Consider the following 23,289-nt stretch of genomic DNA (forward strand, 5'->3'; position numbering starts at 1 on the left):
AAGGCAATTACTCACTGCTCCAGGCTTCTCTTGTATTCTGGGCCAGTCCCTACCAAGGGGACCTGACACTGGGAAGGTGACATTAGTGGCAGACACTTAGAGAATCAGAGGCAGGCATTTTATGGGGGCATCAGTGGCAGGTTTTTGGTGGCATCAGTGGAAGGAGGCCTTAGTAAGAATTAGTGTAAGGCACCTAGAGTAAGCACTTAAAGCTTGGAGGGCAATAACACAATGCCTATAGCCCAGCCTGCTCTGACGATACTATGCACCGGCTGTGAGGAGGGAACACTGGAGGGGACACCACACGGTGTTGTACGCACCTGACACAACAGTGGGGGAGAAGGCGGGCTGGCTAGCACTTGGCCCGACTGGCAGTGTGAAGTGCTGGGTCCGGGCCCCATAAAGTCACTAGCTTTAAACTGTGTACCGGCATCAGGACTTCCGGTCACTCATTGTTGGACCCTTCAGCTTTGGATGCAAGAAGGAAGACTTGTCAAGGCTCCCCACCCTCTTCCTCTCCTATGACGCCAAGTGCCTCAGATGAATCAGGGGCTTCAGGTGCCAATCCTGAAGCTAAATGTTGTACACTGCATCACAGACAACATCCTGGCACTGCCTGGTGTCAGGACACTGTATGCACCACCTGACACAGTCCGAAGCCTGATGTGGCAGCCTGTGGGGATCCGGGTAGGCCCCAGTGCAGGCCTCGCTCCCCCCGGGCCCGGTGGGGTAAAGCCACTAACTATGAACATGCCATTTATTGCGTCAAACAGGGTGGGTTAAGCATCTCAAAAACTACAGATCTAGATCTCTCAGGATTTACAAAAACATCCAGTGAGCGTCAGAACTGGGGCTAAAAATGCCCTGATACTAAGAGGTTTAAGCAGAATAATCAGACTGGTTGAAGCAGAAAGGAAGGATAATAACTTAAATAACCATGTGGTATAACAGTGGTCTACAGAGTAGCATCTCTGAACACACACCGCATATCCAAGTGGATTGGCTACAGCAGAAGAAGATCCCTGAACTACCATTAGACAAAAAAATAGGATTTTTTTTAATCCAAAATGGGCATAGGATCATCAAAACTAAGCTGTTGAAGATTAAAAGATGTTGTGTGAGGCATCATCATTCAGATGGTAAGGTCAGAACTTGGTATAAACCACCTGAATACATGGTTTATCTTGCCTTGTGTCACTGGATTAGGCTTCTGCTGGTGGTGTAACGGTGCGTGCGATGATTTTTTTGGCACATATTAGACCCCTTAATTCCCTATTTGAGGCAAGTTAAGGGCTACATGCTACCAGTTTTGCTGCTGACAAAGTACATCTTCACATAGCCATAGTCTACCCAACTTCTGAAGGCCACTTCCTGAAGAATTAGAGAGCACATTGTGGGGATTTTATCAAACTTTCTATGCCAGTTTTCAAATTGCGACTTTTGAGCATTTTACGGTACCCTCGTTACTTTTGGGAAAAAAAGAAACAGGGCTTACAAAATTGATTAGGATTTACGCCAGAAAATTGGCGTAAGTTATAACAAATGTACTCCAGCTCCTAGTTGATGTAGATTTCACTCTATGGGTCATAGCAAGATAGAGGCCCGTGTCATGCCCCATACCTTGTCCCCCCCCCATCGGACATATAAAAAAAATGTATGGTCACCTCACCTCTCTTTTTCAGTTTTCCCCTCACGATCCAGCATGTTGCTGCTTATAAAAGGTGTTGACGACAGTCAGCGTCAGGACATTGTAAGTGACGCAACACTCAGGACATTGACTGCTGTGTCGCAAATGAGCCCCTGACGTTGCTCGGCATCAGGACCTTGTATGGGCTGCAGCATGCTGAGGGAGCACCCAGGGGAGAAGCGAAAAGGAGCGGTGAAGGGAGCATACATATTTTAATTTTATGTTAGATGGGGGGAAAATGGATGGCGCATGGCCAGCCGAAAGATGGGTCTCATTTACTAAGAGGTGTTTGCCTATCAATAATGGTGTTGTATCTTACTCCAATTAATGGTTTATTGAGACTAGCGGATGAAACGCCAGTCTTAAATCTCCTCCATTATCTCAAGCTGGATCCACAAACATGACAATGAGGTTCGTGTACTCCAGTGGATGCACAGTCACCAGATTAGAATCCAGTTGAGCAGGGCTGTACAAAGCCCAGGAGCCAGATAGCCAATGCGCCTAGAAATTTGTAACTGGTGTCCAACTTTTTGGGCTTTGTACAATTTGAGCTCTATGGAGTGTCTTATTACTTGGCTAGTACAAAAAAAAAAATTTCTAAAAATTGTCTCTTACCTGGTCTACATGGTCCCCAAAGTACACAGTAACTTCGAGTACCCTTGGGATGTAATAAAAATGGGAAACTTTGTGCAGATTTGTAGCAAAAAGTTATCTTATCCACATGGACCAGAATCTTTAAAGAATGATTCCAGCACTTAGTTGAATCCATGCCTTTTAATAATTTGCTTTGTTTTGAGGGCAAGTAGAGGTCCTAACCCAGGACTAGAAAAGTGTACCTTTACCGAGTGTATGTTGTGTCTATGTTTACATGAGTTTCCTCTGATGCTACAGTTTTTGCCTACACTCCAAAAACATACGGTAAGGTGGTTTCCTATGAAATTGGCCCTAGAGTGTACGCGAGTGCCTAAAATAGGATTGTAACAACCTATTAGGGGTTTCCCACTTGAAACACCACTCTATAAGGCCCCATGCACAAGACTGTAAAAATCGTCCGTAATTGCGGACTGCAAATACTGACCCATTCACTTCTATCGTCCACGGACACCTGCCCGTTTATTTACGGGAAGGTGTCCGGACCGTAGGAGTGTACCGCAAAAGATAGGACATGTCAGATCTTTTGCTTTTTACGGGTCGTTCTCCAATACTTTATATGGGAGCACGGGCCGAAAATGCGGGTGGCTGTCAGCGGCCGCCTGCAATAGCGGCCTATGGTTACGGGCACGGCCATGTGCATGGGGCCTAACCAAGAGCATGGGGTGAATCGGTCCAGCCATTTTTTAAAAGGGCCATTGCAAGGGAAATACATAGTAGAACAAAACCAACCTTACCAAAAAGAGCTGTGTTTCTCAAGACTTAAAGAGAAAGACCCGCCACCATCAGCTGACTGTTTTCAACTTTGAGCAGTACTATTTTATATAGGATTCAAAAAATTTAGTCTTTAAAAGAACAAGGATGAGAGATTTGTAAGAACATCGAAACATTTTTTATTTTTTTATAAAGGTGAGGAACAACTGGCTGCTAGAACGTTGACTTTAGCTCTACGATCATTAAAACCCAAAGATGTTTCTTCACCATTAGTATAAATTGTTGGTAAATTATGGGTCATTTTGTGCAGCTTGGTATTCGAGGGCTGTGATCAAATACAGAGCAGGATCCATTAAAAAATTATTTGCAGCACACCAGAGCCTGCTATTAATAAAAGCGGTCATTATTCTCCACCGTCACCTCCAATATTCAATTTGGGCACAGCTGCAAATCGAGCTACTAACCTTATTAGTACTAATTATTCATCACATAAGTGAAGGTATTTTAGTTTAAATAGATCTGAAATGCGGTGGCGGAGAAGATTAAGAAAATTAAATATCCTATAGACCAACGTGGATACAAAAAAACGCTTTCATACACAACCCAACGCACATCACTGCTACACGCACAGAACAGGGTAATAATAGGGCTTTTTGGGAGCCTATATTTTAGCAACCTGTTCTATTTTTCACCGCCTCCGCTGGGCAACTTTTATAGGAGTTCTAGAAATTGTCCAATTGTAGACATGAATTGCACTCGCCTACATAGACTCTAATAAGATTAAAGCTGGTTTGGAGTGGCCATTTCTAAAGGTTAATGAAAAAGGTTTTAAAAAAGTCTGCACTAAAGAGTATTGAAAGAGATTTTAAGCTAAAAAGTTTTAAATTTTTCAAAAAGGAGTGGACGGATCTTTGTGTCCCTGTTATTTGAGGGAGGTGTGCTGCTTCTTTTCAGCTGCCCCACCTCTACGGTTGACTATAATACACAATCGTCACTGATTTTAGGCTTTCTTATTTCTTCAAACTCGCAAAAGTGTGGAATGCAGGTATTGTATAAATTATTAATTCGCATGTCACTTCCAAATTTAGCTTTAAACTGTTACTAAAAACTTTGGCATGTCAAAAGCTTTTTATAGTGACATGGCAGACTTTTCAATCGGTGGTAGTCTGATCACGGAGACCCCCACGATCACAAAAACGAAGCAGCAGAAGGACTTGGGTGTGCCCCGTGTCGCTTCGTTTCTGATTGGCTTACCCTGAAGCGGAGTATGTGCTCAAAAGAAAGTCTATGGGTCCATACACCGCTAGCTCAGTTTTCCTAGGAATGCCGATCATAAAATAAGTGGTACAGCGCTCACCCATGCGCTTGTGCCGCTTCGTTTTAGTGAGCGGTGGGGGTCATCAAAACTGGACATGTCAAAAGTTTTTGTTTTTTTTAAAAAGTTACCCTTCAAATCCGAGCACACTGGGAAAGCGAATTAGGGGTTGTTTATGCACAACATATATTACAGTCTATTCACATGTCCTCTCCTTGTGTTGACCAAAATGGTTCAATGTGAATACAGAGATTATTACTTTTTTCTCCTTTTTGTATAGAATTGGGCCGGCGTCAAACCTCTAGCTGCATGAGGAGTGGCACTTTGAATGGTGATTTAATGCATATGATTTGGTCATGCTCCAGAATTGAGATAAATTGGTCAAAGATTTTGGCATATATACAGCTTCAAATGAATACGATAGTGCCGTTTGACCCTTTTGTTGGTGTCTTATGCAATATGTTTATACTGGCCTTTAACTCTATACATGAAGAGAAATTAGCCATGACCTACTATTTAGATCAAGTTTTTATGCTTAACATATTTCTTAAGACATTTCAGTGAGGTTTTTATTTTTTTCAATTTCTTTATCTATACTTAAACAAAAATTCTGAAATCTTGCAGTCTTCTTTTTGGCCACTGAGCCTCATAATAGACTGCCTCTTCCTGTTCTGTAAAGATCACTTCTAGATATAGATAACACAGGATCCACCATTCATAATAGATCACTTCTCAGCATCATATCAATATCATCACAGGAAGGATTACACTGACAGGTAAAACCTCTATATAGATAAAACAGGATCCACCATTCATAATAGACTGACCCTTCCTGTTCTGTAGAGATCACTACTCAGCATCATCTCAAGATCATCACAGGCAGGATTACACTGACAGGTAACACCTATATACAGATAAAACAGGATCCACTATTGACAATGGATGATGGACACAGCTCGCCCCTCCACCCTCCTTGCACAGTTACCTCTGTACAGGTCACAGGTCATGCCTAGAAAACATTTCCTGTCTACAGGTTCCTATGGTCCAACTGGCTTCTGTGATGCAGATGTCTAAATGCTGTTAACAGGAGCTCAGGCATCATGCACAGAAACCATCCCCAGATATATGTAGGCTTAGTCCCAGTTCTGGGTGTATGGGCAGCGTAGGTTCCCACCTCATAGAGGTCACCTTGTCGTGGCAGGTGGGCTCACACAATTTGATCAAAATGTGCGTTAAGAACCTCCCTATTGTAAGTAGATTCAGCAGTAATGCATATTTATTTATTTATATTTAGTGGCTTAGGTGGCATTAGTGTTCGCAGTGTGCTGTCGTCATTTTCATTCTTGTGTGCTGTATATATATATATAAAAATGACACATTCCCTTTCACAACGGCTGTTAAAAAACACGTATGGGGACTCCGAGCTTGACCGGCAGGCAGGATTTGGAGATAATATGGACCGGAAGTACTGTATCTTCTCTGTGTATCAGAAACTGAAGGCAGCAGAAATCTGGAGCAAAAAACATCTGACCTTACAAGACAAAAAAAACAGGTACATTTTAGGAGTCAGTTATTAGGCTACATTCACACAACAGTAAAAAAAAATGTCCATTAAAAACTGAACAACTGTCAGTTTTCATGGCCATTTTGCATCAGTGTCTCCAAATTTTCATTAATTTCCAGTCCGTCTGTCCGTTTTTAATGGCCGTTTGACATCCGTTTTACATCAGTTTTTTATGGCCGTTAGAAAACCCCCCAAAAAAAACAAACAAAAAAACCACTGATGAATTTCATTGGTCAGGCTTTTTTTGTCCCAACCCCTTGAAGACACCCAAAAGAAGGTCACATGTTCACCGAGACACTATTTACAGCCTCCCTGTATATGATGCCACACACCTCCCTGTATATGATGCCACACAGACTCCCTGTATATGATGCCACGCAGCCTCCCTGTATATGATGCCACACAGCCTCCCTGTATATGATGCAACACACCTCCCTGTAGATGATGCCACACAGCCTCCCTGTAGATGATGCCACACAGCCTCCCTGTATATGATGCCACACACCTCCCTGTATATGATGCCACACACCTCCCAGTATATGATGCCACACACCTGCCTGTATATGATGCCACACAGCCTCCCTGTATAGGATGCCACACAGCCACCCTGTATATGATGTCACACAGCCTCCCTGTATGCCACACAGCCTCCCTGTATAGGATGCCATGCACTTCCCTGTATATGATGCCACACAGCCCGACATGAATGCCCTACATACTCACCGATGCAGCGCTGTCTTCTTCAGGTGTGGTCTCGTCTTCACGGGATCTGCGAATGAGACGCGATGATACTCACCGATGAACACTGTCTTCACGTGTGGTCTCTCATCTTCATGGGATCTGCGAAGGCGTCGACTTTGCAGAACCCGTGAAGACTAGCGACCATGCCAGAGGACGACAGCGCTGCATCGGTGAGTATGTCATCGAGCCACCGATAGCCAGCAAGGGAACTAGTAGTTCCCTTGTCCATCCCCATGTCACAGATCCATTTTTAACGGTTGTTACATGTATTGACCCCCGTTAAAAACGGATCCACTGACTTCTATGGGGGCAGTCAGGCCGTGAAAACGGCCAGACATAGGACGTGTCCTATTTTTTGATGCCCATTAAAAATAAAAAACGGCTGTGTGAATACACCCATAGAACATCATTGTTCTGAAAATGGCCGTGTGACGGCCGTTGAAAGAACGGCTGTCACACGGATGTTTTTCACGGTCGTGTGAATAAGGCCTTAAGGTTAGTGGGCTTGGTTTCGGATTGTTACACTGTAAGCGTTAATCACATTAGGTGATGAGAATAGGATGATCCTCTTCATCCAAGATAAGTCAGCCCAACTTGTTGGTGGGATCAGTCAACAATCTCATGCATGTTGGGGCCTCCTAACCGCAGAGGTCGGGGTGGGGAACATTGGATATCAACATGCCTGATCCTCACTGGGGACAAGTGCCTGAGAGACGTCTGGCAGCAGCTAATCCCCCCTCCCCCAATTGAAATAAATGTGCACACTCGACACCGGTTAAGCTTGCATGATCAGGAGAAAAAGCGGCCAGCTGAATGAGTAGAACCATATGCAGGTTCACAATACTCCCAGGGAAGAGGGGAGGTGGCCAACCTGAGCTTAAAGGGGTCGTACAGAATTAAAAAAAGATGGCTGCTTTCTTCCAAAATCACTGCCAAACTTCTCTATAGGTTGCATCTGGTATTGCAGTTCATCCTTATTCACTACAATGGAGCAGAGCTGCAATACCAGACACAACCCGTGGACAGGTGTGGCGCTGTTTCTAGACCAAAGCAGCAATGTTACTCTAATCCTGGACGACCCCATTAAACCCCCACTCTGCACAGGCCTCATAGCAGCTGTTAGGGCTGCCTCTATGGTAGTATGACCTTGATGTAGGCTCTACGAAGGGTCTCCAAATGTCTTCAGGTTCTAGACTAAAAAGCCTACAGATTATATTGCAGTAATAAAGCGTTTTTCTTACCAGGTAATTCCTAATTGTCTTTCTCCTGCAGTGTACATTGCACTGAACAGTTTATTCTTGGTCAAGATTTCTTCATGAGATTATTCCTGCGCTTTGGTCTTTAAAATTTGACTGCCTGCTTATTTTTCCGGTTAGCAATTCTTTACCGTTACAATACAAACAAGCAAATGTAAAATACTATTTTCCCCTTGACCAGCATGGCTTTTCTTCTAACAATGCTGTTGAGCCAATTAAAACCTAATTACTGATGCAAGGAGAATGTAAGGTTGTTATTACAGTCCCAGACCAGAAGCTTATCAGAACAGAGGTCACGTGGAGCCATGAAGTCCCCCGAGAGCGGGCAGTACAAGACTGTGAGAGTATTCACTGAGCTACAGAAGAAAATATATCCTATTAGAGGTTTCCTTTTCCATAAATATTTTTATAAAATCATGTGAAAAAGTCAAATTAAATTACGTTACATATTTATATTCCCCGAGTCCAAAATATTCCAACCCTTGAAGACCATTATTGTAATTCAACCAAGGCAAAAAAAAGTTTTGCTCTTCTTTTACTTTTGTCTATTACTTTTTAAGAATATAAAAAAATTGTTTGATTTATTTTTACATTATTTTATGTTTTTGTCTAGGTTTGGGTCTTCCAATGCAGATACATTCTTCTGGCTTGCTTGCCCCTCCACGTTCATGACATAAGCCCCAGTGAAATTGTGATCATGAAATAGACCAACTTGTGGGATCCTCATACTTCCAACATAGGTTGGGACAGATCACAACACCTGTCCTAGCAGATTATAAGGGCATCAGGATCCAGAGGGAGTAGGCAAGGACAACCCATGGAAAGCATGGCGGCTCAGTGGTTAGCACTGGTGAACCCAACCATGGTGAACATCTGCATGGAGATTGTATGGTCTTCCTGTACTTGGATGGATTTTGAAGTCAATTTGAAAAATGGTACATTTTTAATAAAGTTTTGAATGAGAATTTATTTCCACATCCATTTAAAGGAGATCTCTTTATATACAGAGAGAACAAACAAGGTTCCTATGTCGTCGCCCCCCCCCCCCCCCCCCCACCGGTAGGCAAATAAGCATTTAAAGAAGTGGCTTTTTGGGATGTAATGGTTGCTTAACTTCTGCCTTATATGTATACTGCCAGGCAGCTGCCCCATTGGGGCTCACAATCTAAATTCCCTATCGGTATGTTTTTGGGGTGTGGGAGGAAACCGGAATACATGTAGGAAACCCACGCAAACACAGGGAGAACATACATCTCCATGCAGATGTTGTCCTCTGGTTGCATTTGAAACCTGGACCCCAGCGCTGCAAGGCTAACCACTGAGCCACCATACTGCCTTGTTTTCTTACGCGGTTTTTGACTTGGAAGGCGTGGCAAAAACCATCCTGCAATCACCTCCCATTGATTTCAATGGGAGACAGGTTTTTTTTCTCGCAAACGCAATGAAATGCTTGCAAGAAAAATAAGCGTCATGCCCTTTCTGCAGGTGTTTCTGCCTCGGACCTTCCATTTACATCATAGGAGGCAGAGAAAGCGGTTATTGCTGCAGTTTTTTTTTTGCCCGCGGCCGAAAAACGCGAAGAAAAAAAAAAAAAAAGGACTCAGGTCAAAATCTGGCTCAAAATTCCAGACGGAATTTTGAGGCAGATTTTTCTGCCTGCAAAACACACTATGTAAACAGGGCCTAAAGCTCCACAAAGACAGGGTGTCACAGGAATCTCATCAGGGCAGGATTAAGGCTGTCCTCCTTGGTAAAAAGACTATTGTGAGTTGAACAGATCTATTGTATTATTGAGGCGGATTTCCACTGAGGTTACATTAAACATTGTAAAACTGGGGAGAAATTGTGGGCAGTGCCAACTTTTCAGACATATGCCCCACCCCTTAATTTACAGGCCATGCCCCCAAAATGCCCCTAACCTCCATTGAATCATGAGTAGTACCCATGATCTGTACCAAAAGACACAGACTATTATGTCTTTATGCCTGGTCCAAACCTAAGATACCAGACTCCAGACTTTACCAGCACCCAGCCAGTTCAGCAAATCCCATACGGTGACCCTGGCCACCCACTACCACTTAGCAGCAGAACCTCTCTGAGGTGGCCTTCTCCCATTGCCTCTGCTACAGACTCTTCCTCACAGAGGCTATAAAATGAGTCTACATGCAGTCAGAGGAAGCCCCCATACAGGAGAATAACCTACTCTTCCGGAAGATCGCAAGGTGTCCCATTTTTTTCCAGGAGTCTCCCGTACATTCAGGAAGAGTAGGCAACATTGACTACACCTTAGAGTATGTGCACACACAAAATAAAAAAACGTCTTAAAATACGGAGCAGTTTTCAAGAGAAAACAGCTCCTGATTTTCAGACGTTTTTTAATCAAAGTCGCGTTTTTCGCTGCGTTTTTTAACGGCCGATTTTGGAGCTGTTTTTCTATAGAGTCTATGAAAAACGGCTCAAGAAGTGACATGCACTTCTTTTTCATGGCCATTTTTTTACGTGGCCGTTTTGAAAAACGGCTGCGTAAAAAACGCCTTATCGGAACAGAACGCTGTTTTTCCCATTGATATCAATGGGCGGATGTTTGGAGGCGTTCTGCTGCCGATTTTTCAGCCGTTTGGAGGCGCGTTCACTGCCCGAAAACACTCCGTGTGAACATATCCTAAATGTGCTTCTGAAAACGTAATTTTCAAAGTGTTTTTAAATTTTGCAATAGCGATAAAATAGCTGCTCATATAATCCATCTCTGTCGTTTACAAACACAAGTGTTATTTTATAACAGATAAGGAAATGCTGATGCCGGTAATTAAATAATTGTATCTTCACCTTCTTCTCCTCACGTGTAGAAATGTTTTATACAGCGTTTACCATAGAGAATAATTAACTAATCTAGTTGTCAGTATAAGGCTGGATTCACACGTAATGGACGGAATGCATTTCGGCCGCAAGTCCCGGACCGAACTCAGTGCAGGGAGCCGGGCTCCTAGCATCATAGTTATATACGACTCTAGGAGTCCCTGCCTCGCTGCGGGACAACTGTCCCGTACTGTAATCATGTTTTCAGTACGGGACAGTAGTTCCACGGAGAGGCAGGGACTCCTAGCGTCGTACATATGTATGATGCTAGGAGCCCGGCTCCCTGCACTGAGTTCAGTCCGGGACTTCCGGCCGAAATACGTTCCGTCCTTTACGGACCGAACATGCTCGTGTGAATCCAGCCTTACTATGAGGAAAGATCGATAAACTGACGTAACAGGAGCTCCAGCACATTATTAAGGCCATCATGGAACATTTCATCACTTTATATTATGTCTCATTAGGACAATCCCCTCTCCATGTGCTCAATAGGACTTCATTAGGGCGGGGCCATGCTCAGGATCCCCCTCTATTAGCCAGAGCAGAGTGCAGCTCCGGAGGACCATGTATTAGATGGTCGCCCATTAATTTGAATGGGCATCATGTAATATCGCATTTCTCCTGTAGTGGTCACTGCAGAAAAAAAATTTGCAGCCATCTGTAGCTTTCCCCGGAAAGAACAGCTGATCTGCTGTTGGTCATCAGTTGATCGCCGGTCGGATCTCATTTGGAGAAGAGATTAACCAGATAGGACAATCCCATTATGGTATAGGTTCACCATGAACCACATATATAAGTAAACTGCATATATAACAACCCTCTTACATATTTCTAGGACCTGTATCGCTCCCATTATGAGCTAGAGCACTCTTATAGAAAAGCAGGGGAACAATGGAGACAACATATCTCTTCCGCTTCCCTGTCAGCAGCCTGTATACTTCCAATGGCCTTGCCGGGCAGTGGAGGGGAATTTGATTTACCTGCAGCTGCCATGTTGTATTATTGGACTGTTGCCATTCATACAGCAAACGATTTTGAAAATAGATACATATAAGGGAATCGTATACTGTATATAGCAATTCCCTAATACATATGTAAAGATTTACCTTAGGGACATCAATGATGAACGTACACCTATGTGGTGGCAGGGAGCAATATCCGAAATTCTCCAACAAGATGCACATTATATTTGCGAAATTAATGCATCAATATAAGTACGGTACATTAAAAACAAAAAACAAGACAATGGTCAGCAATACACTGGGCTAAGTAATGCCACGTACGCTATATAATATTATTTATATAAAATAACCCAACAGCCAAACGTAATTTAAATGGGGAATTTTAATAAAACGTTACATGTAAAAAATGTAAAGGAATAAACGTGTAATACATGGTTGCGGTAAGTATGGCAGAGCAGGAAGAAAATTGTACAGATAGGAAAACAATACATTTTAGGGATCTATTAGATGCCCTGAAACCCCTAAAACTAGAGGGTGCATTGGCGAGGACTGAAAGGACTCTCGAAGTCCTGATCAAGGCAACACTTTTCTAGAAGAACTGTGAAACCAGCCAGGTGGGCCAATACTCTGCCTGATCTCCATACAGAAATACACAAAGACCCCCCCCCCCCCAACCCGACGAGGGCACAGTCACGTGTATTTTTATGAAGTGCCGCTCAGCACTTTCCGGAATACAAACAAATACCTCTACGTTTACCAGGTCCTATGCTCGTTTTTGTCCTACAGATCTTCATAGGTTTTAAAGTTCAATTCCAGTTTCCATGAACTTCAGACCTGTGATAAGAGACCACGCAGGCGGAGAGCTCCACCGATCACTAGATCGAAAGGGCTGACGAGCACTGTGCCGCTTCAAGTCAATTCGACCACTCTTGCGGCCTTCATGGCGAGAGGCCTTATATGTATTCTAAATACCTACCTGTGTTTTTCCCGACTAAAGCCAGATGGATTTATCAATTGGATAGTATTTTTCCAGGAGGAATGTATTATACACTGGAACTACAAGAAATCGGGACATCTGGGATAACTTACCCTTTGGGGCTATTTGGGTTTTATTCGGAGTATTTTCGTCTATGTATTTCACATTGGAAATCGTACAGATCTATGGATATTCTCACAAAAACACAAGGCATTTCCACTCCCACGAGGTCCACATGGAATAATTCACTTTTATCTATTATTTTTGACCTCATTACACAGTAGTGGGTTATTTATATGGAATATGTTATTCATTAGCCCCATTTACACAGTGTCTAGCACAATTATTGTGTATACATAGAGAAGATTGTCTATTATAAATGAATGTTTTATTTAAAAAAAATATATAAATTGTAGTGGTTTTGAATTTTGAGAAGGGTAATTGATTAAAGAGGTACTAGGTTTTGTTCTGCTTTTTTATTACTTATTTTTCCCTTCTCCTCCCTTTCGGTTTTCTCCCCTTCTCCCCTGTTGGTATTCTGATAAACTAACCAAGCGACCATCTTTTCTCTATAATGATAGTTCTGGCATGCGGAATGTCCCAATTTAGGACATCTTTGGGATATGGCCACTGTAAGGATAAAAAGATTGAAGATGCCGGATCCATCACGCTAAGGGCAGATACAGACGGACGTTGCGTTTTTGCGCGTGCAAACAACGCAGCGTTTTGCGTGCGCAAAAAGCATTTGACAGCTGCGTGTGTCATCCGTGTATGATGCGCGGCTGCGTGATTTTCGCGCAGCCGCCATCATAGAGATGAGGCTAGTCGACGTCAGTCACTGTCCAGGGTGCTGAAAGAGTTAACTGATCGGCAGTAACTCTTTCAGCACCCTCGACAGTGAATGCCGAACACAATATACAGCAACCTGTTAAAAAAAAAGAAAAAGTTCGTACTTACCGAGTTTTTAGAACAGCATAAACATGAATGACGCTATAAATATGTTATTACGGTCGCGACGATACAGAACGTTTGTATTTTATGTATTGAGACATTTTAATGTATTTATTGGAAAAAATGTGTGTGTATATTTTTTTTTATTTAACATTACTTTATTTTTTTAAACTTTAATGTACTGGCATATATCTATATACTGATAGGACATTCCCAAGTATGCCCTAAAAACAGAAAATATGGTCAGACAGCCCTGGGGTCCTTCAATGGACCCTGGGCTGCCTGCCCATATATATGGTATTTTCCCAGATTGCGGAACAGTGATTCCAAAGAGCATCCCCCCTTCTCATTTACCCCTTGATTGCTGCGATCAGGTTTGATCGCATCATTCAGGGAAATAGCAGCGGAGATGAGAGGATTCTCTGATCTCCGCCGTTAGAGCGGGGCTGCGGCTGTGTAATACATCCATTGCCCTGATCAGGACAACAAGTGTGCGCGCGCAGTCAGCATGACGTGATGCGGCCGAAGCTGCACTAATGAGCGAAGACACTGCGAAGGCCCTGAAGACAGAACATGGGGGTGTTTTGCAGTGCGCCCGCCATGTTCTGTCTTCAGTACCGGCGCTCATTACTGCAGCGCTGGTCGCATCACATCATGCTGACGGCGCACGCAATTGTCAGGACTCAGGAGCGGGGCATTGGCTGTTTTACACGACCGCATCCCCGCTCTAACAACATTCATGTGTTACTATACTTAGTTGTGCGGCTGCCCAGCTTAGTATCGAAATACATGAAATAACGGTATTGAACCGTTTGAGGGTGCGCTGTATCGAAATTTCGATGCATCGTGCAACCCGAATGGTTAATATTTACATATTTTTTAAAAGCATTTTCTTTTTGATCCAGCGCTCTTTTTATATTGTGCGTGACTGTGTGGGATGATTGGTGTCGGCACAGGAATGAATGATATTGAGCGGGAAAGTTTTATACTATGCTTTATCTTTAAGTCCAGGGTGATTATAACTACTGAAGACATAACATAACTGTGTTATATCAAGTCCAGAGTCAGCGCAGCGTCTAGCAGGACATTTCCCGGCACTTCATGCTTCCCTCTGCTAACACGCTTTATGGAGATGCTGATTTCATTTTCCAGCAGGACTTGGCACCTGCCCACACTGCCAATAGTACCAACACCTGGTATAATAACCACAGAATCACGGTGCTTGATTGGCCAGCAAACTTACCTAAGCAGTGCCCCAGGCTGATCACCTCCATGCCACGCCGCATTGATAACACCTCAGCAGTGCCACATGCTGATCGCCTTCATGCCACGCCGCATTGATAACACCTCAGCAGTGCCACAGGCTGATCGCCTCCATGCCATGCCGCATTGATAACACCTCAGCAGTGTCACAGGCTGATCGCCTCCATGCCACGCCGCATTGATAACACCTCAGCAGTGCCACATGCTGATCGCCTCCATGCCACGCCGCATTGATAACCCCTCAGCAGTGCCACAGGCTGATCGCCTCCATGCCATGCCGCATTGATATCACCTTCGCAGTGCCACAGGCAGATCGCCTCCATGCCATGACGCATTGATAACCCCTCAGCAGTGCCACAGGCTGATCGCCTCCATGCCATGCCGCATTGATACCACCTCAGAAGTGCCACAGGCTAATCGCCTCCATGCCACACCGCATTGATGCAGTAATTCATGCAGAGTCTGTGCCCCGACCAAGTATTGAGGGCAGATACTGGACATACTTTTCAGCAGGCCAACATTTCGGTATTAAAAATCATTTTTGAAACTGGGCTTAGATAATATTCAAATTTTCTGAGACACAAAATTTTGGGTTTTCATTAACTGTTCCCATAATCATCAACATTAACACCTTAACGACGAAGGACGGATATATCCGTCCTATGCAGGAGCTAGTTCCCGCATAAGGACGGATATATCCGTCCACTAACCGCGCAGGTACTGCCACTGTACCCACACGATCTGCGGCAGGAGCACGGCTGTTCGGTAAAACGAAGTGGCAGAAACGCTCAGGTGAGCGCTGTGCCACTTTGTTTCTGATCGGCTCTGCTCAGATTTTCTCTGAAAAACGAGCGAGCGGTGTCCGAATGCACTTTTTTTATTGAGCTCGTACACCGCTCGCTCGGCTTTCAGAGTAAAGCAGAAACAAAAGCAGTACAGCGCTTCTGCAGCTTCGTTTTAGCGATCTTGTATACACGTCAGATAGGTCACGCGTTTAGGTTGTTGGCAAGTGACCGAATTGACATGAGGTTTAGTCCTTTCCTATGGGAGGTGCGCTTGATATCTGCACTTGTGCGATGCGGACATGCCGGGCTCTGCTGGAGAAGGGCTCCATGCTGGAACGCAGGTATGGAAACGTGAGATATATTTATTTGATTAGACGATTCATTAGGGACACATTTAAACTGGTAATATAAAAAGGGATACTGGTAAGATAGACAGTGTATTAACCCCTGAGGAAGCTGCGGGAGGTGGCCACACACATGGGGTGCCCTATGGACGTTCTTATTACATGGATGTACTGATACATATATAGTTTGCTATTTTCTATATGCCTGCGCTATATACAATGTCATACTGATACTCTACTTCATCTCGGGCAGAAAGTTTATTTTGCATTCACTAGTAACGTCCATACAGGATTTTTTTTCTTATTGAGGATTATTTTGTGTGGGGGAAGGTGTGTTTTTAAATGTTGTTAACGCTTTGTAGCTTACAGGTCTTTGTACTTATGGTAGAAATAAACTTTCTATACATTTTTTGAATTGAAATTAGAGAGCAAGTGCCTTTCATACACAGCCTTGTCCATCTCTTGTGTAGCTCTTGTATATGTCGTTCATAGGGCGTTACACTTATCACCGTACTCCGATTAAAGCATTGCCCGCCCTTGTCTATTCATAGAGAGAGGCGAAAGGGGCACCAAGCCCCGATGTCTTAGAAGTCAGTAGTAGTCACAGGATTTGGACCCCTGGCCCTACCAATGATAACAATTTCTCATAGCTGAAGATTTTTGGGTTCAGGGGCTACATAATAATTGACTTTGACATTTTAATTGACTTAAGGTATAGAGTTAATAGACGTATATTAAGACTTCAGATTAGAGAAAAGTATTATGCAAAGTCATGAAATATCAGTGAGAATTGCAGTATAAACTCTTATCAGAACTGCTGAAATAATCATATTTGTAGATAAAGAGGAACAACCCAGACCTCGCCAAAGCAGGAACAGGAAAGAGCCCAGCAGACTCAGCACAAAGATACGGCGCCCCGAGAAGAGCCAAAATCTCACGGACCTGGTATCACAACTTATGGAACATCAGCCACGTGGTCACCACAATAAACTTTAAAGATGACCAATCACCTCTCCTAAAATGTCTGTTTTAATAAATACTTGTACTCCCCATAAAATAACAATTCTGGAGCATCTTTTTTTAGAACTCTGCATTGTACCGTTCCTCTGTTATTCCTCTGAGTAATGTATGAATAAATTGATCACTGGGTGGTGCCGATTGGGGGTGTGTCCCTGAGCAGATTAACACCGTCCAATCAGTACTGACAAGAGGAATGGTAACACCCAGTTGTCAAATTATTCATACATTACTCAGAGGAATAACAGAGGAACAGCACAACGCAGAGTTGTAAGAAAATATGTTCCAGAATTGTTATTTCATGGGAAATACAATCATTTACCAAAATAGACATGTCAGGAGGGGTGACAGGTCCTCTATAATGATATAGCGTTGAGAGACGTTGTAGCGCCGGCTTCTCCTAGCAGCCGCCAGCATCTATTAACTTTGTGCCAGCGTCCTGCTCCTCCTTCCTGGGGATGCCAGCATGTACTGCTCCCGTAGGGTGCGCGCGCTGGTGACCTCTCAAAAGGACCAAGGCACAAACCACTATATCCCTCTGCACCCTGCCCTACATAAGTCCATCCTGCCCTCCTTCCTGAGCCGGAGTGTTGTTGTGTCTACCCAGGTTTGTCATTGCAAATGGTCCCTTAGTTGTATCCTATGTTCCCGTATACTGTATCCCGTATCCAGTAATTGTGTTTGTTCCTGAGCTAGTGTTGGAATAGAGTTCATCCTCTGTGCCAAGTGTCATCGGTGCCAAGGTGTCTGCCACGCCACGTGTCTGCCAGAACCTCTATACAGCTACTCTTGTTCTAAAGACTTTCATTGACTGTAGTTTGGCCAGCTGCTACTCCGCTACTGTAGAGTGGCCTAGTGGGTCCATCTACCCCATAGCCGTGACACGTCATAAGAGTCTAAACGATGAGGGCCCAGCAGATGAGATCCCCCCCACCTATCCCTAGAATGAACGGGTCTTGGTCCCATCTTAAGTGGAGTGGAACCGGGGGCAAGATTGACACTCTACCAAATTGAATGGAAGCTTACAAATGAGGCACGCAAAGTCCGCTGGCAGCAAGGGTGTACATACCATAGAGGCGGACCAGTCAACTGCTATGTGGCCATTTGGGAGATGAGGCCTAGTAGTAGTCGGCCTCATCTTCTTTGCTATTGAATGGTAAGAACCTGTGCAGGACTTCTCTCTGCAGAGGATGGAAATTGGCCCAAGGTTCATAGAAATGGAATGGATGGGAAAGAAACCCCAGGTACTTCTTTCCCGCGTGACAAAACCAGACACCATACTGGGGCCACCTCTCTTCTATGTATGCCACAGACTCCTACCGGTGGTGCATATAAATACCTGCATTTTCCCCCATAGGCATGGAAATGCTAGGTCACCACAAAAGTGTAGAAAAATCATCACTGTTAACCTCTGGAATATTCGGCATTAACAAACAGCACGGCTAATAAATTATCAATCAAAGTGGTTTTCCCACAAAACACATGTATCACCTATCCACAGGACAGGGGATACATGTGATTTCTGGGGGTCCGACCGCTGTGACCTCCAGCAAAGAGGAGAATGGAGGACAGAAAGTCCCTCAAAGTGCTCCATGAGAATGAAGCGCAGGTGCGCATGCTTGACCACCGCTCCGTTCATTACTATGGAGCTGCCGGAGACAGCGGTCCTGGAAGTCCCATAGAAATTAATGGAGCGCTGGCCGAGCAGGAGAACAAGCGCCCTGTTGTCATGGAGCACTTCGAAGAACTTTCGATCCCCTGTTTTATTCATCGCTGGGGATCCCATGGGTCATGTGGATAGGGATACATGTGTTTGTGGGAAAACCCCTTTAATTACTTACAGACCACCCAATGAATATTTACAATATAAACTCCAATTGTAACTGGAGTTTTCCTCCAACCCCCAACCCATCTCATTGGAGAGGGACTGTACACAGGACTGGGACCCATTCATTCGCACTTTAATAAGGTCCTAGTCGGTGGTGTAACTCCAGACATGGTGCGAAAGAGCATTTCTCTGCCAAATAAGGGGACACCAGTACTATAAATCTGTTACTCTGTTAAAAGTTACTATAGGTTTTGTATTAAGGCCCAGTAGCTTCTGGTTGCAGCGATTATCACAACCAGTGCTCGAGAGGTTATCTGGAATAATAAAAAATTATTTACTTTTGTGTCAGAAACAGCGCCTCTATAGGCTGTGTTTGGTATTGCAGCTCAGCTCCTTTCAAGTGAAGCTCGTGGAAAAGAGTGGCGCTGTTTTTGGGAAAAATACAACAATTCCTTTAATAGGAGTATATAAGGGTTATTTTATTTATACACTTCTCTAATGCAATTTATAATGTGACTCCAAACGTTCAGCTATAGGAATATTTTTCCGTATTTACATTCCTAGCATTACTATAATAACCGCTCACACTCCAGGCATGTGTAGACTGTAAACTATTTTTTTTTTCCCAAGGATACTTCTCCTCTCAAGGACATGGCATGAATGACACGGGGCTATGTACAAGGCTGGAGTAACCAACAGTGTGAGGAATAAGAGAATAGTTATACGGTGAGCAGAGGCCATGTATGAGCAGACTTTTTCGATGGCGTTCGATCTGGGCTCTATATTTAATAAGCTCCACTATGACTTTTACCATTTCAAAAACAATTTTGGCTATTTTTGTGCTGTCTGAAATATTTAACATAATTTTTTTACCCTCTTTATTGAAAGCTGGCACCAGAACTGGCCCATTCTTGTGGTAAGTAGAGGGTCCAAGAGGTTGGATCCCACCGATCACGTAAATAAGACGTGTTTTTTTTTTTAAAGGGGTATTAAGTTATGATCTATCACAAGGATATGCCATAACATTATGATCGGTGATGGGCCAATCTCTGGGATCCCCGGCGATCCGAACTATTCTTTGAATAATTGTGTCATGCTCCGCCCCCTTAGCCCTGCACTAGGCCTAATATACACTATATCAGTTTTGCATAGAGTGTGCCCTTAATCATTGCATAATGAATCTTTTTAAAATACATTACTATTCAATTCCTCACCATATTTTAAGATCTCTGCATGCTGGAAACATTGGAAATATTCTTGATTACATTCAGAGGCTAAAAATCTGACCTAGTCCTGCTCACAACCACCGGTATAACAAGTAACCATAGCAAAACTTGTAATGGGCCCCCACTCCGCCATAATCACCATCAAGTTCAGAACATGAAAAGCTTATAATTATTTTGGTCTTCTTAACCCCTTTGGGACAAAGCCATTTTTTCTTTTAGTTTTTCACTCCCCACCTTCCAAGAGCCATCACTTTGAAATGTTTTCCGTCAATGCAGTGGTGTGAGTGCTTATTTTATGCGGAAGGAGTTGTAGTTTCTAATGGCACCATTTAAGTACCGGAAAACTGAAATTGTGGGGTGAAATTGGGAAAAACGGATTCCACCATTGTTCTTAGGGTTTTCGTTCTTACGGCTTTCAATGCGGTAAAAATGACAACTTAACTTTACTCTGCTGGTCAATACGATAAACGGCAATACCAAATTTATATTGTTTTGTTTTTTTTAGGTTTTACTACTTTTACGAAGAAAAAACTAAAAAAAAATTGTTTTGGGTCGCTGTATTCGGGCTTATTTCTCGTGGGACGAGCTGTCGTTTTTATTGGTACATACGACTTTTTGAGAACTTAAATTTTAGCGCTAAAGTGACCAAGAAACCGCAATACCGGCGGTTTACTTTTTTTTTTTACAGCGTTCACCGTGCAAGTAAAATAATGTTATATATAGTTCGGACTTTAACGAACGCGGCGATACCAATTTTGTTTATTTTTTAAATTACTGTAGGAGGAAAAATGGGAAAAGGTATTTTTTTTAACTTTTAATCCTTTTTTTATTTTTTGTACACTACTAAAAACGTTATTTAACTATTTTTAACACTTTTTATTAGTTGCCCTAAGGGATTTGAACCAGCGATCGTAAAGTATTGCAGCGTATTGCAATTTTTACAGGCTCCTGTAAAGCCCTGCCAGAGGCAGCGCTTAACAGGAGCAGAAAGAAGGCAGACCTAGGGGCCTTTATTATGCGCTGACAACCATCGGCACTCTGCAATCACATCACGTACGATGGGCTGTTTGAAGGGGCGGCCCCCTCTTCTTAACAGCTTAGATGCTGCGGTCACTGTTGAACGCGGCATCTAAGTGGTTAAATGGCCAGGATCAGATTTATCACTGTTTCTGGCCTTTAGTCCGAGGTGTCAGCTGAAAAACACAGCTGACACCTGCAGCGTACAGAGCGGGCTCAGCCCGTAAGCCTGCTCCATAATTCAACCCTCGCACCAGGGCATAAGGGGACGTCCTGGTGCGTCGAGGGGAAAATAGACATAGATAGAGTATATAGTGAAGTCACAGTACAGGGATACTACACACAGTAAAGGCATAAACATGATGTCCTAACACAGGTATAGTGTACACAAAAAAGGTCTACATGAAAACTGTGACATCACAGCGTAGGGGAAAAAAACAACATATAATGATGTCACATGCAGATAAAATGCACATATGATGTCACAGTACAAGTATATATTCAGTGATGACATCACAGAAATAGTAATGCCGCAGAGAAGGGATAATCCGCACAGCAGAGGTGACCAGGAGGCTCCATAGTAAAACTTGGGACCGCATTCAATTTTCCGCATCCCCTTCCATCATCCATAATCATCACTAACTGCACCTTGTGTCTGAGTGGAAACGGGCCCCCTTAGTTGTTGGGCCCCATAAATCCTGCTATGCCTGCGAGTGCGACCCTGATAGTTACACTAAAGCTCACAACAACCCCTGCAGAACCCATCATGGTGGCGACACTGTATTATTGTAGAAAGATCATCAATAAGAAATTGACACAGCAGAACATACCTATAGACAATGACTTACCTTATTGAGTTGGGGGTTTCTGGTGATGTCATAGCCCCTCTTTTTGATGGCTGGGGTCTTTGTCGGATGCACAGCAGCAGGTCCCGAGTGGCATACCCTCACCAACTCCCATGTAGTTCTGTGAGGATGTCTGACAAGCGGCAGCCATGATCCCATTCTCAGGGCGCATTTGGAAACGCAGCTTCCGATGGACATTGTGTGTTTAACAATCAAGCTGTTCATATTTTACCTGAAACAGAAAGGAAATAAATATATTGCAGTCACCCCAAAATCTACTGGGTAAAAACAAGATTTTCTGCAACTACAACAGCAATGAAATGGTATTAGTCACTAGGGTGTGGATGTAGCAGAGCCCAAATTGTCAATTGGTACAACCGAATGGGAAAAGACAATGTAATAGAAATTCTGGTAAATCTAATGCATTCTGCAATCTCAAAGAAATAATAAATGTAGAACATACCCAAAAATTCCTTTGATCATATTCCGTCTCATATTGTAATAAAAAAAATGGGAGAAATACATAAAGAATTCCTCCTTATGTGTGCCAGGAGAGGAGTCATTTCCCCCTTCCTTTTCACATACTGCAGATCAGAATTGGCTAAAAGGCAACTGGCTGCAGCAGGAGCTCTCCCCCACTACTCTGCCTGCAAAAGGAGAGGACACATGAAGACCCGTCCTTTTAATGAAACCCACACCTCATCTGTCATCTGAAACCCCCACCTTTCTATCAAATAAGAATGGAATCAAGAGGAAATTAATGCCTGTGTCTTCTGAGGCCCTATACACACCACAGTATTTTTCATCAGTAATTACTCACAGTAATTACGGACCCATTCATTTCTATTGGCCACGGACGCCTTTCCGTATTTTTACGGATGGGTGTCCGTGCTGAAAAAAAATTATAGAACCTGTCCTATTCTTGTCCGTAATTACGGCAAGGAGTCTCCAATAGAAGCCTATGGGAGCTTCCTTAAATACAGACGGCTACTAATGTGCATCCGTAAACCGTCCGTATTTACGGAAGCATTGCTAGGCAACACGTTGATGACATCATTTGCAACCTCCCTCTTTTTGTATGGATCCGTATATACGGATCGTATTTACGGACACCCTTCCGTACATATGGATGAAATACGGATGCCTACTGATCCGTATTTACGGGCAGTTTATCAGGATAGATGAAAATACTGACGCGTGACGGAAATTATGGAGCATGTCCTATTTTTTGGGGATTTTACGGGCCGTGCTCCTATACTTTGTATGGGAGCATGGCCCGAAAATGCGGGCG

At 43.5% G+C, this 23,289-nt stretch overlaps 1 protein-coding gene across 4 annotated transcripts in view; it reads right to left on the reverse strand.

Annotated features, from left to right (window-relative positions):
• The window catches only part of ME3 (malic enzyme 3), a 335,644-nt gene that overhangs the window by 210,411 nt on the left and 101,944 nt on the right, over positions 1 to 23,289 (reverse strand). For all 4 annotated transcript variants that reach the window (XM_075851433.1, XM_075851434.1, XM_075851435.1 and 1 more), the window contains exon 2: positions 22,002 to 22,230. In XM_075851433.1, the coding sequence (XP_075707548.1) occupies positions 22,002 to 22,223 (222 nt within the window). In that variant the 5' untranslated portion in view covers positions 22,224 to 22,230. The remainder of the gene's footprint in view (positions 1 to 22,001; positions 22,231 to 23,289) is intronic.

Source organism: Rhinoderma darwinii, chromosome 2 (genome assembly GCF_050947455.1).
Source record: "Rhinoderma darwinii isolate aRhiDar2 chromosome 2, aRhiDar2.hap1, whole genome shotgun sequence".
Classification (NCBI taxonomy): Eukaryota; Metazoa; Chordata; class Amphibia; order Anura; family Rhinodermatidae; genus Rhinoderma; species Rhinoderma darwinii.